A 20,096-nucleotide genomic window follows, 5' to 3' on the forward strand; every position below is an offset into this window, starting at 1 on the left:
ATGTATTCAAATGCTCATTTTGAAAGGGTTAGGCTAACTTTGTAACCTATATGTCCTCTAAAGCCTATAGTTTTGAGTTTTAGGTCCAGGTTAAGCTAAAGCCTCTTAGTACCTTTCCAGAGAGTGTGAGGACAGATATAAAAAAGGGCAAGCAAGCAATGACCTTCACTCAGCAAAAAAAGGACCAGACTCTTGTCCTTGAGATAGCGTTTCTTAGCAACAAACCTAGACTTCTTCTGAGTAGCTTTTGACCTCCAGCCAAGAGCCTGCAGCCCTAATCTTCAAGGATGAGCTAACCACCCCCACCTTCAATTGTAGCTGCATCCACACTTGGCAGGACTGGCCAAGCTTGAGCACCTAAGCCTAACCAATTATCTTACTTTATAGCTTCCTCATCCAATCCTAAATTGCCAAAACTTAATCTTCAAATCTCCCGCAATTTTTCTTTTAAAAACCTAAAGGCCTTTGTCTCCCGGTGCCACTCTTTGCTGACCGGCAGGGGTGACCCCGTTGTACAATGGTTAATAAACCTCTTGCTTTTGCAACGAGTCTTGGTCTGGGGGAGTTTCTGGGAAGGGCGCGATTGAACTCCTGAGCTGTGAGACCCCAGGTCTTACAATTTCAGTGCCTTGAGATCTGGTTACCACCCTGCCACGGGCATTGTTAAGAACGTCGAACCATCTTCTGTACCCATGTGAAGAGAAGGAATTGTTCCCCAATTATCCCAAGACCCAGCTATACCACTTCTGGGCACATACCGAGCAAGAGATGCTCCACCATACAACAAGGACACTTGCTCAACTATGTTCATAGCAGCTTTATTCGTAATAGCCAAAAACTGAAAAAAACCTAGATGTCCCTCAAATGAAGAATGGATACAGAAATTGTGGTACATTTACACAATGGAATACTACTCAGCTAAAAAAAACAAGGAAATCATGAAATTTGCAGGCAAATGGATGGAACTAAAAAAAGATCATCCTGAGGTATTCCAGAAACAGAAAGACACACATGGTATATACTCACTTATAAGTGGATATTAGCCATATAATACAGGATAACCATGCTACAATCCACAGACCCAAAGAAGCTAAATAACACGGGGGACCCTAGGGAAGATGCTTAATTTTCATTCCAAAGGGCAAACAGAACCGAGCCTGGAAGCAGCTGAAGAGAAGGAACAGGACAGAACCTACCATAGAGGTCCTCTGAAAGGTCCCACCCAGCAGGGGATCAAAGCAGATGCTGAGACTCACAGCCAAACTTTGGGCACAGTGCAGGGAGTCTTATGGGAGAGTAGGGAAATAGAAAAACCTGGAGGGGACAGGAGCTCTACAAGGAGACCAACAAAACCAAAAACTCTGGGCCCAGGGAGGTGTGCAGAGACTGATGCACCAATCAAGTGCCACACACAAGGAGAGGATCTAGAATCCGTGCTCAGACGTACCCAATAGGCAGCTCAGTCTTCATGTGGGTTTCCTAGTAAGGGGAGCAGGGCTGTCTCTGACATGGACTCTGTTGCCCACTCTTTGGTAACTTCCCCCTGGGGGCCTTGCCAGTCCACAGAGGAAGAGGATACAGGCAGTCCTGATGAGACCTGATAGACTAGGGTCAGATGGTAGGAGAGGAGGGCTCCCCCTTTCTGGGGACTAGGGGAGGGAGATGGGGGGAAGACAGAGAGAGGGTAGGACTGGGAGGAGACAAGAAAGGGAGCTACAATTGAGATGTAAAAGTGAATCAATTATAAAATAAACAATAAAAATAAAAGGCCTAAGCCTTAGAGCAGGGCAGACAGAGGTGGGTGGAGCTAAGGTTTGAGGGCTTTGGGGACAGGAGAGGATCACAGGAGAGAGAACAAAGAGGAAGAGAACCGAAGGGGAGAGCACCACAGCTTAGCGTGAGAGAGGAACACACTGCTGACAGGGATGGCCCAGATGAAGAATAAGCAAGTATTTATGGAACTATGGATGGGAGGTAGCCTGGGATGGGGCTGGGAGGTAAAGATAGTTTAGAGGGTTAATATCTGCCCTATCCCAGGGGATACGAGACTATTATAAACTCTATTAGGCGTTGAGCCTTTTATTGATTGTGATAGCAGGTCAGATACACCGCCATGATAATTATAGGCTATAACAAACATTATTAGACCATACCATTAAAATAACAGCAAGAGCTGGGACTACAGCTTAATGGTAGTGGGCTCACCTTTTATGTGTGAGGCTGTAAATTCAATTCCCAGCCCCTGCTCCTCAAACTGACAACACTCCATCATGTAATAGTATCACAGAGTAGAGTCATGCAATTTCCAGAGGATCACTATTTTAATACTAATCTCCCACCCATGCTGTAAAAATCAATAGCCAGAGGGGTGGTTTGAATGACGATGGTCTCCCATAGTCTAATATATTTAAATGTTTGGTTCCCAGTGGGTGGAACTGTTTGGGAATATTAGGAGATATGACCTTGTTGGGAGAGGGCTTTGAGATTTCAAAAGCCCATGCCTGTCGCAGCTAGCTCTCCTTTCTGCCTCCAGGTTATTGTCTCCATGTGTAAGCTCTCAACTACTGCTCCAGCACCATGCCTGCCTCCCTGCTGCTACTACCACACTTCCTGACACAATGCTCACGGACTCACCCAATAAAATCCTCCTAAGTTGCCCAGTCGTGGTGTCTCTTCATAGCAACTAAGACAGCCAGCTAATTGTTTTCAAGTAGATTATAATGAAACTTTGCCTTTCTAAAACTCTTGATTAAAAAAAAATTAGCTGGGCGTGGTGGCACACACCTTACTCAGGGAGGTAGAGGCGGGCAGATCACGGTGAGTTGAAGGACAGCCTGGTCTACAAGGAGAGTCCAGGATAGCCAGGATTACACAGAAAAACCCTGTCTCAAAAAAACAAAACAAATAAACAAAACCTTAAAATATGGCCATGACCTCCCAATCCCAAATGTACTCTTTTAGAATAACTATCTGTTCTAAAGACTAAAGATCTTTGGACAACCACATATGAAATAGAGAAAAATCTGGCCTTTATTTCTTATACCAACTCTTCTTTGATGGTATATATGTTATCATATTCTGTAAAGTTTATTTCTGTATTTCTCTTTCTGATATATAAAAATAATTATCAGTTCCCCAAAAAAATTAATCAGAAATTAGAAATATATAAACTTGGTATTTCAAACTGGATTAAATAAACATGTAAGCTACAAAATAACTGCATGATTAGTCAAAGAAATATGTGCCATGTAATACATATGTATGATATATGCTATATGTGTGTCCTCAATACTAGTAAATTTTCTTGCTTACATTTTTGTTATTTTTGTTAGATCAAAGAACAAACATATGGATTATTCAAGATAGTAAGAAAAAACTCATGTCACCTTAAACCTTAGAAAAATACTTAGAATATGAACATTACTGAAATTATTTCTTAATAAAAATTTGAAATACTTAAAATTTGCCACTATGGATCAAAACACAACCGAACAAAGGCCTCTGGATCAGTTAAGGCCTCTAAGGTTGGCATGGAGACAGAGGAATGGACACAGGGTGGCAGGTGGTCTCCGTTTTACTACTGACTAATACTCATACCCATGGCCTAAGAACTCTTAACACAACAAGTGCACTGCCGAACTACAAGGTGAAATAAGCCAAACCTGTTGATAAACAGTGTTTATAATCCCATTTACTGTCAATTCTCTTAGAAGTTGGCTTATCTATAGACCTACAAAAATAGTTTTCCCCACATGGGAGGAGAGGAGGGAGGGAGGACAGGCTTAGGAGGGGATGAGGGAGGGGGAGCTACAGCTGGGATACAAAGTGAATAAATTTTAATAAATAAAAAAATAGTTTTCCCCAAGATTTCTTTTCAGTCTGAAATACCCAGTGAGCACAGAAAAGCACAGGATAGTTTGCTCCCAATTTGACTGCCAACTTGCTAGTTCATCTGCTTCAAAGACTTCCATGCAAGTTGAAAGTAAATATATAATTATTGTCAAGTCTCTGAAGCCTTTGTGATACTTCTACTGTTTAGTTGAATGGTCTTCTATACTGTAACATGTTACTTGATCATCTGACATTAGCCATTTAGACCATGTCAATTTTTATTGGTTTACACACAGACGACATGTTACAGAAAAAGGTGGGTGTTTTCTCTTAACTTTGGACCCCATGTTTTGTTTTGTTTGTTTGTTTTACGGCTTGTTACATTTTGCCAAGCTGCCTGTCAAAAGCAGGGAGCAGTTTCCACATCCTGCAACAATGCTGTGACTCCTCACCTCAGGGAGACTTCAACCCGTGTTCTGGTCAGTATGTTGCAAGGAACATTTTCCTCATTGTTTTTTCCTTTTATTCCTTAACTACGCAACATTTTTCAGTAGCATGGTTATTCTGAAACTATTGCTTTGTGAACAAAATAATAAAAAAAAACCTGTATCCAAATTTCTTTTCCAAACTAGCTATACTTTTAAGTTTTCAATTTAACTTCTGATAATTTTGCTCTTTTAATAATACTACTTAAAAAAAATTAACTAATTTAAATTACTCTTAGTGGCCAAAAAGTTTTATTGTCAAGATCTAAAATGGGAGAGGTTAGATAGATGTATCAGTCTCAAATTAATCTTAGCATGTACTCAGTTACCACATGACAAGTAGCCAGACACTGTTCCACAGTAACTAACCTCACTCTCCTTCATTTTTACATTGTATAATGGGGACAATTCCGAATACATTTCAGAGTTGAAATAAACTACATATATAATCTTTCTGAGCAACACAAAACAGACTTAAGGAACTGACCTGAGCTAGCAGCTGAAAGGGCTGAGGAGACACTATAACACTGCAGAGCGGTTATGGCTGAGTGAAGGGGGCTGGCTCCATTATCACCCTTTTCTTAAGCTACAGCTGGGATGTGCTCTGAAAGCCTCGCCTCACCCCATGTGCTGGGGTGTGAGATGAAGAAATCATGTGAGCTCTGAGCGCATGGGTCAGTGGCTTATAAAATGGCTGGCTGGGACTAGCTTAGGCCTTTCCCCTTCTGCCCGCCACCAGAGACGCAGGGAATGAACTGAAATGAACTGAACGCTCATAGGTTCATCCTCCTCCTCCGAGGATGCAGCAACATGGTGTCCTTTTAGAAGCACAGGGCAGAGCTGTGTTCCCCTGCCTTTAGAATGGAAATAAATAAAGAAGTATCAGCTGCTTTCAGGTCAGGAAGGAATGTTATAATATATCAATTCACCTTTTCTCCCTTTGGAAAGTGTTACCACAATGCAGTTCCCACACTGTTTCTCGATGATCTTTAAGAATGATTGCTCTTAATTGGATAGTTGAAAGTTTTGACAGCCACCAGTTACACTACTTAAAAGCTTAGAAAACATGAACAGAGCCTCTGAGCACTGGCTTAAAAAAAAACCCAAACAATTAAAAAAAAAAAAAGCCAAATAGTATATATTCTGGCAACATTAAGAGTTGCTACAGGGCTGGGGCTGGGGAGATGGCTTCACGGTGAAGCGTTTGCTGCTCTTCAGAGGACCTGGGTTTAGTTCCCAGCACCTTCCACTCCAGGTTCAGGGGACAAGATGCCCTCTTGGGCTCTTTCCAGGCACTAGGCACACAAGTGATGCACAACAGACATGCAGGCAGAACAGTCATGCTCCTGGGCGCTCACCCCTGTCAGATCAAAAGAACTTGAGCCCGCAGCAGGGGCAGGGACGCTCTCACGTTGCATGTGAGCAGCAGTGTCTATGAAGTGCTAGCACTGACAGCACAATCCTGGCGTGGGTGCTACGGAATGGCCCTTAGAGAGGAACTCTCCCCAACAAGACAGGAGCCTTCACGAAGCCCTACTTAGAGGTGAGAGTGTGTGCTTACATGTGAGTACTCACTAGTTCACTCACTAGCACCTAAACAATAAAAAAGTTTGTAAAAATGCTCACCCATATATACTGTCAGAGCTTGCCTTATATATATAGCATTTTAAAACATTTCCACTAGTAAACATAATAGAACGTAGACAAGTTTTACCTCCTGAAGGCAATGTATTAACTCAATGTAAATCCTTCTAATTGCCTTTCAGACATGACATCACTAGTGGATCCTCCTCTAATCACCTTCCAGACATCACTAGTGGATCCTCCTCTAATCACCTTCCAGACATCACTAATGGATCCTCCTCTAATCACCTCCAGACATCACTAATGGATCCTCCTCCAGGCCTCCATAAAAATGCCACAGGCTACTGTGCCCATCTCTGGCTCAATTTCAAACTCCCTCCAGGCAGCGCACTATTCATATTTTTCTTTCCACTTGTTAGGTAAGTCCCTCAGTATCTGCTCTAAAGTTTAAATGAGCTGGTGGCCTCATAAATGAACAGAACAGAAAATTTCATGGGGCTTGTCTTTCAGAAATTCTTGTCCCAGACACAATGATCATCAAAGGAAACACACTGATTACACGGATTTACCTCAGGAAATGAATCCTCCCAAGGCAGCATGCATCTAAAATAAGAGCTTACCAGCTGGAGAGGTGGCTTGGCGGTTATATTTTATAAACATAGAATAACAGCTTACATATTCTGCCCGACACTCCTAAATTAACTGTTTCTCCTTGTGATCTTCTTTCTTGCTCCCCACCCACCTCATTTAACCCTTCCTGTTCCTTTAGTCTTTCCCCCCCCCATTTATGTGGAAATTCTCTTAAAAGGCTTATTTTATGTGTATGTGTGTTTTGTTTGAGGAGGCAGAGGCAGGTGGGTCTCTGAATCTGAGGCCAGCCTGGTCTACAGTCTGAGTTCCAGGACGGCCAGGGCTACACAGAGAAACCCCGTCTCAGAAAGCCAAAAAAAAAAGGTATAATAAAACAAAACAATGACAAAAAACCAGTTCCCTCCTGTCCTCCCAAAAACAAACAAACAAACAAACAAACAAACAAAAAAAGCACTCAACTTGCCAGGCAGTGGTGGCACATACCTTTGATCCAAGCACTGCAGAGTCAGAGGCTGGCTTGGTTTACAGAGGGTCCAGGACAGCCAGGGCTACACAGAGAAACCCTGTCTCCCCCCCCCCCCCCCCACGCAGGACCTTTAACCTCAGTGAAATAGAAGTGTGTGCTAGCAGCATGGCATGGCAGCTCCTCAGAACCTGAGGCAGATCTGGCTCAGATCCAGCTCTAAATTTCTTGGGCATATACAGCATATACCCAAGGAGCTCTCCATCCTACCACGGAGAGACTTGTTCATCCATGCTTACTGCTGCCTATCCACAGTAGCTAGAAACTGGAAACCACGTGGACGTCCACTAACAGACGGACAGGGACAATGTGGTCCATTTGTACAATGGATATTATTCGGCTGTTTAAAAGTCAAATTATGAAATTTACAGGTAAATGGAATGAGCTAGAAAAACATCATCTGGAGGTAACCCAGACTCAAAGACGAATTTGAAAGTTTTCTCTTATATGTAGATATTAGCTTTTAAGCCTCCAATGGGCATGCTGCAATTTCCATACCCAGAGGCTAGGTTCCTGGTAAGGGACGCCAGAGAGGACAGGACTGCCCCAGGAAGAGGAGCTGGATACGGGATAGGAGACTGGAGTAGGATGATTAAGTGCAGAGAGGGATGGAAATAGGAGGGACAGTTAACAATAGGGGCCATTTATGGGGTCACACTAGAACTCACTACGGTGGAAGCTTCCTCAAACATATGCATACATGAAGGTGATCAAAGAAGCCACAGAGAAAACTTTAGAGACATCTTTCTCAACCAAGCGAAGCCTCCAGCGGCAGGACTGGACTACATCTACTACATCTATAGAGCTTTGGCCCAAGGGCTTACGTGAACTCCCAAACATCTCAGGCTAGTGCCGAGGTGATCTGCTGTTCTCCGTAAATTCCTAGTGAAGTCCTACTGCTAAAGAGAATGACTACATACTTCACGGACCCTGGAGAGGCTGAGCAGCTGTCTGACCAGCGGCCCCCCAAGACTGACGAGTGTTCATGTGCTGGAGGCACCCTGCACGCCACCAAAGGAGACGGGTGAACACCCAGCTACAGCCTTGTGACCGACCTGCCAGGTACACTTGAGAGATACTGACACAAACAGTATGGGAGTAAGCAACCACTTCCTAGGGGGAATTAAGGCCCACTCCACGAGATGGAACCCAAGCCAGCACTGCTCAAGTGGACAAAACCTGAAACTGAGAATGTCACGGATCTAGGGGAAAACCAAACGCTATTATTCTGCTAAAGGAAGACAGCAATAAAGTAACCCAATGGCATCCTGCTGGACACACAGATCAGCGCCTCATTCAGCCAGCACCAGGTAAGCTTCCTCCTGCAGATGGGAACTGATACGGAGACCCCTAGTGGACAGTATACAGAGAGTGAGAGATCCTGGAACACTCAGTCCTAAATCGGATGGCGATCAAACCCCTCCGGCTCAGGGCTCAGAGAGCTGAGGAGGCGGTGTCGGAGAGACTGTAAGAACCGGAGGTGATGGACACCAAGGAGACAGCGTCCTCCAGACCCAGGACTGATGCACATAAGAGCTCACAGAGACGAGCAGCAGGCACAGGGCCTGCACCGATTCAAGTCACAGGGGTTCCAGTGCCGAGAGGAGAAGCAGACGCGGGCTCCCACCCCTATCCGAGAAGCCACTTACAAAGGAAAACTTGGTCTTCTCCAGAGGAGTCTCACGTGCACTAACCACACTTAAGGGCAGGCCCCTGCCCAGCAGCAGACGCCACACAAATGATCTCAAATGTTGGAGACTTCTTGTTTCTTATTGCTTCATCTGGGCACTCTGGTCTTACTAGTGTTGTGACTGCTGATTTTATGGTTTTGTGTTGTGTTACTTGTAGGTTTTGTTTTTGTTTTGTCCCCCTGGTTGGGTTGTTTGTGGTTTTTGCATGCTTGGTTGTTTTCTAAAGACAGAGAAAGAAAACGGGTATGGAGTTGGGTGCGTGGGCAGTGGGGAGGATCTGGGAGGAGTGGGGGAGAGAAAATCGTGATCAGAATATATTGTATTAATTTTTTTCAATTAAAAAAAGTATTTGTAAACTGGTGTAACAATGTGCCTATTTCTTCAATATAAAAAGACGGGTCCCGGCACACCGCAACACACGCCTGCTAAGCCCGACTCTCAGGAACCGTGAGGCAGGAAGATCACGGCTAACTCGGCCCACGCAGCCGACACCGGCGTGGATGAGCATGAAAGCCACCCACCCTGACCCAACCAGTAGGCACGACGCTGGGAAGGGAAGCGAGCGGCTCACCTTGAGCGTGACGTCGCAGAGCTCCCCGTTCTCATAGAACCGGAGGAGGGAGCCGTGAAAGTCTTTCCAGGCTTCGTTGGCTTCGAAGGTGAAGGAGTCCCCGTCCCCGTCGCCCTCGCTGACAGATGACCTGCTCCTCACCTGCTGCTGCTGCAGCCGCCTCCCCTTGGTCACGTGACTCCTGGCTTGCTTCCCATTGGTGGGTTCTGAAGCCATTTGCAACACTCTTCTTTTTATATAGCTCTCTTCTGACACATCCCATCTATTCTTATTTTTAAGCGTGAGAAGACAAAAGACAGACGTGGCCGATAAACTTTAGACATCTTTCAAAATTCTCTCGACCGTCATTACAGTTTGCTGAAATACTAAAAAAAAAAAACACAGATAAAGTAAAAGGTGTTATCATTGATTACAGTTATCAATACAACACGCGCGATCACAGTGGTCATCACTGGGGAAACCCCTTTAAACCAAATATCACACGACTCACTTTACCTAACTGTATCAGGGAAAGAACACCTTTAAGAATCAATGCAAAAACAACTAACGGGCATAACTTTCCACATGCGGAATAAATTGGCTTCAAAAACAGAAGCTAGAACGTCAGGTTTAGAAACTTTCTTTGTGGAATCCTGGAAAAAGAAAGGTTATTTTTACCAAACAAGGTTCTTTTAGATTCTGTGTCAGACTGATTCCGTAACTCAGAAGCGTTTAAGCCTTACTTATTTCTTCTGGGAAATGAGTATATCGCTTATAGAAATATTTCAAGAGTTAAAAATATACAACCAGAAACAGGCATAGGTGCACTGTAGTGTAGGGACCTCACTGTACCTGCATTTCCATACACAACTGTTATTTACATGTAAAAATCACACCACATTAACACGCATATTTGATGACTATTCAGATCATTAATAGGTATGTGCTACAGTTCTGTCCAGATGACAGGAAGAAAGGTTATTATTAATTGAATCTTCTTAATGGCTGTGCTCTTTTTGAAGGTTCTCCTAACCCTGTTCCTTTAGCTGTACACAGGACTGCCCTGAGGCCCGGGAAGTGCAGCAGTAGACGTCAGGCCGCATACATGTAAACGAGGCTGCAGGCATGTGAGATTGGGCACCTGGACAGTATGCAGCTCTTGAAAACTATGAACGCCTCGGCTAGAGCTTCGGGTCTACGAGGCTCCTTGCCAAGCTTGTCTTCTCAGCTTCTGTCAGAGCTGAGACAAGCTCTGACAAGCTTTTAAGAAAGGAGTGATGTGCAGTCACTAACATGTTCTTAAGAGCTTACTAAAGAGTTAAAAGGAGAAGCTAGAGAGAGGGCACCAGCAGGGCACAGTGGCAGCATACGCAAACCCGGCACCTAGGAGGTGAGGCAGGAGGATGACAAGTTTGAGGACAGCCTTGGCTTCACTCCAAGTTCAAGCCCAGTCTGTGCTACACAGCAAGACCGGAACTTAATAAAAACACAAGTTAGGGGCGTAGGCGAGTGTTAGTGCACTTGCCTAGCAGGTGTGCAATCCCCAATACCAGAAGGAAAAACCCTACAGCAACCACCAACCATAGGGGAAAAAACAAACAAACAAATTTAAAAACCCCAAGTTGGCTCCTTACCTTCTGTTACTGACAAACACTAATCAACAATGGAGCTGGGACCTAAGCATAAGCCCTGACACAGTAAACTACTAGGCTCAGGGCATGCCGCAGTCCTAGCGCCTGGAAAAGGAGGGGAGGAGTGTGGAGCAGAAGGAGAACACTGAAGAAATGTCAGTTCTCTCTGACACAATAGAGAAGAAAGGAAAAGGCACAAACTGGAAGGAAACAGAATGGTCCACATTAGTGTAACTGTACGTGTGCAATCTTCTCCCGCAAATAACAAATCATACTAAACCAAAGAGAGTCTAAAGATTTGTGCAAATTTAACTGAAGAAACGGGAAGGAAGGCTGGAATGAGGCTGGATCTGAAGACAAGGAGCCTGGTGCTATTCTTCTTCTCAGGGTTTACAGAAGACATTGTCGGCACGTCCTTCACTGTGATGGACGTGACGTCAGAAGACATGCTCTCTATGAGGAGGCAGCAATGAGCTTACCCCGCTGGCATCTGGTGCCGTGTGAGAAGAGTGGGCCACCGTATTGGTCAGCTCAGAGAAAGGGGTGGAGAACAACATACATTTGCATGTTAACAAGAAGCTAGGAAGCATCTGGAGCTTGCAGATCTGTGCCACTGTCTGTTCTACCTGGTTTCATGTGGAGGAGCCTAGGTCTAACGGCACACCTGCTGTTAAGGTTGATAAAGCTCAAGAGGCGGGGTGGACAGGAGAGAACACGCCACACCTCTGTGGATTAGGCTCTGAGATGAGGCTCGGGACCTGCGGGACCTGCACACGCCCTCTGCCCCCAGGGAGGTCAGTTTATGTCTCAGAACGAGTGTAAGCAGCACCCAGCCCAGCACTGTTTACAAGGTCACAGAATTACAAGGGAAGCAGAGAAAATCACTCTAGGCCTATGCACTGGCAATGCACAACTGCAGAGAAGTCTGGGAAGTTCCCTGCTTCCAAGTGGGCCGGGAAAGGGAAGCCTCGGGTACAAGCCCAATAAAGCATGTACTGGACCCTCATACTGAAATATTTTGTTGAAGTGAATCAAAGAAAACTGAAAGAAATGGGAAGCTGCCACAGTTCCTAGGCTAGACTCAGCATAGCAAACATGACTGATTCTAATTTAGATCAACTCCAGGAAAAAGCACATAAAAAGTTTTTATAATAAAGACACAGACAAGCTGAGCCTAAATTTTATAGTGGAAAGACAAAGGAGCCAGAATACATAAATCACTTTTCAAACAAGGTTTGAGGAATCACTACATTCAATTTGAAACTCAAAATACATGCCTTCAGCAACAGTGTCAGATACATAACCCCAAACATAAGAGAAATGATCCTGGTCCACGCCATGCTGGTATAAACAAATGATGGAGTCAGTAAACAAAGGGAGTAGAATACTCAAACAGTAACTTCGAGCTACAGGAGGAGGTACTGGGGGGAAATGACTTCCTACTGTGAACAAGGCCTCTGAGAAAGAGGAAGGGGGAAGGGTGCACATACAAAGATTCCAAATAAATTATGGAGACCGTTCACTCATGCCTGTGTGTGCATGCGCACGGCTTGTGTGTGGTGGTCAAAGGCAAGCCCACTGTGAACGCTTGGGGGCCTTCCACCTTTGTCTGAGACAGGCTCTCATGCCCTGGAACTTTGTGTCTACCTGGCCAGTGGGCTTCGGTGGCCCACCAACTGTCACTCCTGGAATTGCAATTGCATGTCGATACACCTGGCCTCATATGAGTGCTGGGGATATGAGCCCGGCTTCTTGTGCTTTTGAGGCAAATGCTTTTACAGACTCAATTATCTCCCCGTCTTGAGACACTTTATTCCCGAGGTGCAGTCTGCAGAGTGGCACAGTGACCTCACTCTAAAGAGCCCAGCAGGAAACAGGATAAAACCAAGATAAGTTCTCAGAGCTGAGATCTGACACGCACTACCCTTCACTACCCTCCAAGTGCTGATCAAAAGCAACACTGCTTGATCTCATGGACTTTTGCAGCCTTGACTCAACACGCTGCAGTGAGAACAGCACTCTCTCTGTTCTCTCTACTTCTCAAAGCCTCAGGTTGGCAGTGAGAAAAGCATCAGACAAACACAAAAGAGACACTATAAAACACCCGACCAATACTCATCAGTCATTAGAAATGAGGGAAATCTGGTTACTGTGGCAGCCAGGAGGATCCCAAGGAGACAGTAAATTTACTGCCACATTCTAAATGGGATCCTGGAACAGAAAAAGAAAAAAAAAAAAGTAAAAAAACAGAAACTGGAATCAAGTATAAGCTTTCATGCTGGTTTGTTGTTTTGTTTTTATTTTTTATTTTTTTTATCAACTTGACATGAACTAGACGGAAGAGAAACTGCCTCCATCATATTAATTTGTGGGCACGTTTGTGGGGGCATTGTCTTAAGTGTTCATTGATACAGGAGGCCCCAGCACACTGTGGATGGTGGCCCCACTGGACGTGCAGGCCTGGGCTGTGTCTCTGTAAGCCAGAGGAAGCACACAGAAAACCCTGTCCCACCCCCATTTCTACTTCAAGCCTTGGCTTCACTAGAGGATGACCACACCCATAATGTGTAATAAACCCTTTACTCCCAGTTTACTTTTGGTCGTAGTGTCACCCAACAAAACACACTAGAACAGCCTTAATAAATAGCGTTAATAAAAATGAACTAATTAACGGAAACAATCACACTAAGCTAACATAAAAGGAGGGACTGGCTAGGATCGATGGCAGTGCTAATACTTTAACAATGCCACAACAACTCTCAAACTATTCTAAAACAAAAGTGACAAAATGGTTAGAGCCAAAGTAGAGACAGCAATGGTACACGAGATTCAGAAACAGCTAAACACAGCCAATTATTTCTGAGGAAGCATAAGAGCAATTCAAAGAAAATAATCTTTTCAATAAATGATAATAGTATAGCCATACAAACAAAAACTAAATAAATCTTTACCTAAAGCTAGTTAATATAAAAATTAATAGATCAAAGATTATGATGAAACTAAACACACCCATTCCACATTACATACTACACACATATAAAGCTTTACAGTCATTGTTGGGGTGACCTTCCCCCATATTGTATGCGGGTGTGTCCCTGTACCTGGATTCTCTCCTCTTGGTCTGTTTCTGGAGCGCGTGTCCATCAGTTGTTGGCTGCTGGGTCAGCAAAGCTAGGTGCTGGCAAAATATTAGGTGCTGTACTTTCTATGGCCTGTAAACAGCCTTCTGTATGTAAATGCCTAGCCTTCCTCACCTGTACAAAAGACGATTCTCTGAGATGGTCATGTCAAAAAGCAAGCTGACATGGTGAAGGTCACACAACACTCAATGCCAACGGGCACACCAAAGAGATGGGTCTGGTGTTGTCCTGCTGCTGATTGATTCAGACTGGAACGTGGCTTCTGGCAGAATAAAGAGCTGAGGCTTGGCTGGGGCAGAGAACTAATGGTAGGAAGAGGAACAGCATGAGGATGAGAGGCGTGACAACCACAAGGAGAGATACAGTGTCAGGGTTAGAGGTGAGCTGAGAGCCTGCCCCGGGAAAAGGCCAACAGCCATGATCTACACAGATGCCACATTTATGCTAAACCTCAAGTGAGATCCACGAAAGCCCCGCAATATCTGGCACCCAACGTGGGCCACGAGATCCAGGCTGAGGACAGGAGTTCCAGATACAAGATCAGGCGGGGAGAACCCAGGCACAGGAATGTGGAGTGGAAAACTGGCTAAAGATGGAAAAGCTGAAATCCCAGACCTCAGAACGGGTAGTGTATGAAGAGCTGGCAGTAAATTTTTGGGAGAAATTAACAAACATCCCAAAAGCAAACTACTTCAGTTTATAAAAAGAACTAGTTGGATTCTTCCTCAATCTAGTAGGAGTAACACCCATTTCTAAAGCTCCTACTTTTTATACAGACCAATAATTCAGGAATGGCACGTTATAAACCAGAATATATACGTAAGGTAGTTCACAGCCCACATGCTTCTTTATGCTATTCTCATGGTTCTGTTAGACTTTCCAGAATCTCTTAATATAGTTACTGAGTCTCAATATGCAAAAAGTTGTTTTGTATACAGAAATTGCTGAATTTATTCCAGATCACGCAGAATTAACTTTGTTACTTACTCATACAACTACAAGTAATCTGAAACAGAGATCATCCACTATATACATATTTCCATTATATATATCCATTATCTATAACCCATATTCAGTCTCATGCAGGTTTACCAGGGCCAATGGCACTAGGAAATGAGAAAATAAAACAATTATTAATAGGAAATATATTAAAAGCTTCAAATGTTCATAAAAAGCATTATGCAAATAGTAGACATTTAAAGAAAATAATTTCTATATCCTATCAAGATAAGGATTTTTTTTTTTTTTAAAGTTCTACTTGTTGTTTGTATAATCAAGTTCCATTGCCTTCTGGGAGTAGCCCTAAAACTATCCCCCAAAATGAAATTTGACAGATAGATGTGTTTCATTTTGCCGAGTTTGTAACATTAAAGTATATACATCATACAACTGATACCTAACCTATTCAAGCTTCCAAAGGGCTTCTGTCTTAAGTTCTGAAAAGGCCCATTCTGTAATTACACACTGATTAGAGGTGATGGCTACCTTAGTGATAACTTTACAGATTAAAGATATTACTGATAATGCTCCAGCATGCTTCCAGGTAAACGAAACAACTTTAAAAATATAACATGAAATATGTTAGAGGTATACCTTACCATCCTGCAGGTCAAGCAACTGTGGAAAGATGTAACCATACTTTAAAAGAGATGCTTCATTAAACAGAAGGGGGAGAAGAGAGCTCCCAGAGAAGATTACATAATGCTTTCTTAGCTTTAAATTTCTTAAATGTCCAGATTTTATAAAAGACTGAGTTAAATCAACCTAGATACTTTAAGGATGTGTTGACCTCAGAATGGAAATAAAGAAATGTGTCGCATCTTCATCTCCACAGGAAACAATATGCTATGGATTCCTTCAAAGTTAACAAAGATTAGATCTGATCATGGGAGCCCTGAAAAGCTTGGCTGCTGACTTGTAAGATATGAAGGAAGAGATGTAGAACAACAGAACATGTAGAGGAATTTTAATCCAGCAACATGGCTACTTTGGCAAGAGGTCACATCCAAAAACCTACTTCTGTGTGATGCGACTGGAATACAGACACACCCTTAGTGTACACCTATAATCCCTCTAGCTGGAATACAGACACACCTTTAGCATACAACTCTAATCCCAATCAATGATATCTAATTGAGGAACAAAGGGATGAATCAGAGACAGTTGTGACAAAATGAATCAGACATAGAATACGCCCAGTCCTCACAAGAACAGACAGGAAAAGAAACTACTGAAGAGCCGCAGAGAGAGAGAGAGAGAGAGAGAGAGAGAGAGAGAGAGAGAGAGAGAAGAGAGTATAGTATAGGAATACAGTAGAGCTGTGCAGTCTGTACAGTACAGTTCAGTGTTGTTCCACTTGTGGAGTTCAGAGGCAGTCTTTCCAAGCAAAGCAGTTCAGTGAGAAACAGAGAGAAGCCCGTTTAAATCAGTCAGCTTAAAGAGGAATTTTGATCTAGAACAGCTTAGCTGAACCCGCTAGCAAGAATTCAGAAAGAACCAGAAAGTATGAGCTTACTCAGCAGTAAGTCTCAGAGACTGAAAATATTCTAGGCCTAGGTTAGCAGACGGAGGCTGGGAGCAGAAGCCTTCAAAGTCTGGGCTTCTTGTAGAAGAGGGTAGACACCTCCTTGCCTAAGCCCAGCGATATTTAGATAGAAACACTTGAGCTCAGCCCAAACCACATATTCATAAAGCTTGGGTACAGCTCTCATCTCATCAGCAGAAATAAAAACTCTACAAAAACAGGTGACTCTGGAGGCCGACTGAGACATGGATGTCTCTGCAGTAGCCAATGAATCTCTTTGGTACCGACTTATTACAGGCCATCCTTCCATATGGCATGGATGGGATTTATAATACCCTATTAGGTTGGTTACCCAGTCCAAACGGACTTATAAAGATTGACAGATGCCTTTAACCTGCTCAAACATAGAACAGAGAATCATCATGAGCTGATCTGTGCACACCACATATTCCAAACAATGCTACTTTTAAAAGTTGGTGTGTTTTCAGAGCAAAATGACCAGACACCGATGAGGTAAAAGCAGCTAGACCTAGGTAATCTGGCCACACACACTGCCTCAGCTGCTGTTTCCTCAAAATCTGCATCCTAAACAGCTTCAAAGCAGACAGCCCCTGATGGTCCAGCCTCACAGAGTGCCTTAGCTAGGCCTGCACTGAACCTGGACAGTAAAGGAAACAGCCAGCTCTCTCAGGACCTGGCCAATATCCCAGTTTTCTTAGGGTCCCCAAAGATGCCACTGCCCAGAGACAGCAGGAAGCAAGCTAAAGAATACACCACCTTCATTCCCAAGAGGGTGGGCGGCTATTGGTCATTTGGTGTGTTACAGATCTTTGCTGTCATTTACAAGGTTTGGTTATAAGTTGTTACTGTTCATGGTCAAGGAAGAAACAAAGGGAAATAAGTTAGATTCAGAGATATCTCTCTGTCTCTGTCTCTCTCTCCCCTATATCCTTCTTTCTCTTCTATCTAGTTAAGAGGACAAAAGGGGGAGAAAGGAGAATAAAAGGAAAAAGGATAGATTATTATATTTCCTTGATAGGAAAAAGGATGGTGTATTACTGTATCTCCTCTCAGAATAAGAAAGCAAAAAGTCTCAAATATTTTAGATTGGTATGGATTTTTATAAGATGATAGAAATTTAAGGTTGGATTTGCTACAACCTACTATATATATGATTCAATGTCAAAGACAAGCTTTGACACCACAGGGTAAACAAAGGTAAAACACAGAGTGGGTAAGGGCCAGAGGATGATAGCATCTGACACTGGCCTCTGCTGATGGCCAGTGATGATGGCCAGCAGGATGTGCCCCTGATGGTGACCAGCGAGGCACTAATGGTAGCCAGCACAGGCTACTAATGGTGGACAGTGAGCCACTGAGGGTGGCCAGATGGTAGAGGGAGAAACGAAGGAGAAAAAAATCATGCACACATTTACTTGGTGAATGAAGCAAGGCAGGCTTCAAGAACTTTTATTCTTTTCTCTTGGTTCTTTTATACCTCTGAAGGCAAAGTTCTCTACATAAGAAAGATTACCTCATAGCCATAGGTTACATATTTTCTAAAAAATCAATCACTACAAAAACATATTTTTCAAAAACAGATAAAATCAGCCAGGAACAGTGGCACATGCCTGTAATCCCAGCATTCAGAAGGCAGAGGCAGGTAGATCTCTGCGAGTTCGAAGACAGCCTGGTCTACAAAGTGAGACCAGGACAGCTAAAGCTACCCTGTCTCAACCAAAACAACCAAGCAAGCAAACAAACAACAAAACAAAACAAAAACCAGATACATCAGGATTATTGATTACCAAGATTGAGTTGCAGCGGGATTACTGATTACAGTTATTGTTTTTTTCTATTAAAACTCATCATTCCTTGCTTCCTGCCACTGGCCTGCTGGGTGGGAGATGGATGTGTGTGTTTCTCTGGTGGAAAAGGGTGAAGCAGCGAAGTCATTGGATCTCAAAGCTCTGGAACGCGAAGCAGGGCTCGGCTTGACTTGGGAAGGTCGGTGGCTGCTTCCTGAGAGCCGGTGACAGAGGCTAAACTCAGACCATGAGGAAAATCCCTCGCACTGAACAGAATTGCCAAGATAAAGCCAATCCCAGGAATCAACAATTGAGCTTGCATGAAATCAAACAGCTTCTGTAAGGCAAGAAAATAACAGAATGAAGAGGCATCTTAAAGAATTCAAGAAAATCTGCCAACTACAATCTGAAAGAGGATTATCATCCAGAATCTTATAAAAAAAAAACTCTAAATACCAAAACCCCAAGTAAACCAGTCCATAAAGGGGCTGATGTCTGAACTGACAGCTCTTGAAGGAAGGAATACACACGGTCAATAAACACTGGAAGCGTGCTCAACTCCTTGACCACAAGGAAAATGGAAGCTATAAGTGGTCTGAGATCCACCTCACCTGTCAGCATGCCTATTCCCAAGAAAACAAGCAGCCTCTGCTGGGGAGGATGTGGGCAGACAGCCCTTTAGTGGGGTGTGGGTGGAAACACGCAGCATCATGGAGCCCAGTTCTTAAAAAACCCCAAACCTAGAACTACCTGGTGATCCTGCTGTACCCCGTTTGTATACACTGGATTCTACATCATTGTCCTAGGGATTCACATTCACATTCTCTCACGACAGCCGAGATACGGAACCACCCTGCAAACTGTCAGCAAATGCATGGTTAAAGAACATGTTTTACTCAGCTACTAGGAAGAGTGAAATTATTATCGTCACAAGAAAATGTATGAACTGGAGATCTTTACGTGAAATAAGCAACACTTAGAAAGACAAGTATGTTCTCACTCATGTGAGAGATGGAGATTTAAAGGTGTGTACACACAAGCGTATGAGTGTGCAGTTGGAGGGCAGGGTGTGCCAGTGGACAGGGCTCCTGAGAGTGGATAGTGAGTTCTGAAGGGAGAGGGGAAGGGAAGAAGAGGGGATAGTATAAAGTATGTGTCATGAAGAAAGACTACTGCAGGGTGTAGGAAGCAGTGGGAGAGGAGAGAAAAAGAGAGGAGAGGACAGGGGTGGTGAATAAGAGCAATATAATGAGAGATGTATGAAAATGTCATAATGAAACCAGCTTGTTTGTATGCTAATAAAAACTGTTTTAAAAATTAGCAAGTGCTGATAAAGATAAGAAACGCCTGAACCTTTTCAATATTACTGGTGAGATCACAAGACAATTCAGGCATTCTAAAATACGTTTTGACTTTTTTTTTAAAATAAACATACAATATGACCAAGCAAACCAATTTACTCTTAAGAAAGGAAAACTTACACTTGCTTTAAGAACTTGTTATAAAATTTGATAGGTGCTCTAGTCACAACAACTAAAACCTAGAAACAAGCCAAATGATGTCGAGATGTGTGTAAACCCATGCTGACACCTTTCCAGGATGGGACATTGGTCCACAATACTTTAAAGTAAACTACACTTTACCAGCCCACATATATATTCTCAAAAGAGCACAATCAGAGTCAGCAACAGTGGAGCAGCCTGAAGTCCGAGCAGGGAGGGGGTGTGGCCAGAGGTGC

At 43.5% G+C, this 20,096-nt stretch overlaps 1 protein-coding gene across 3 annotated transcripts in view; it reads right to left on the reverse strand.

Annotated features, from left to right (window-relative positions):
* The window catches only part of Klhl8 (kelch like family member 8), a 47,888-nt gene that overhangs the window by 16,230 nt on the left and 11,562 nt on the right, over positions 1-20,096 (reverse strand). Inside the window, exons 1-2 of one of the 3 annotated variants that reach the window (XM_021657486.2) lie at positions 14,141-14,288; positions 9,277-9,633 (exon numbers count right to left, since the gene is read on the reverse strand). In XM_021657486.2, the coding sequence (XP_021513161.1) occupies positions 9,277-9,492 (216 nt within the window). In that variant the 5' untranslated portion in view covers positions 9,493-9,633; positions 14,141-14,288. Of the gene's footprint in view, positions 1-9,276; positions 9,642-14,140; positions 14,289-20,096 lie in introns of those variants that run through there. The other 2 variants (XM_060381053.1, XM_060381054.1) reach the window with 2 other exon arrangements.

The sequence above is a fragment of the Meriones unguiculatus genome, chromosome 3 (genome assembly GCF_030254825.1).
Source record: "Meriones unguiculatus strain TT.TT164.6M chromosome 3, Bangor_MerUng_6.1, whole genome shotgun sequence".
Classification (NCBI taxonomy): domain Eukaryota; kingdom Metazoa; phylum Chordata; class Mammalia; order Rodentia; family Muridae; genus Meriones; species Meriones unguiculatus.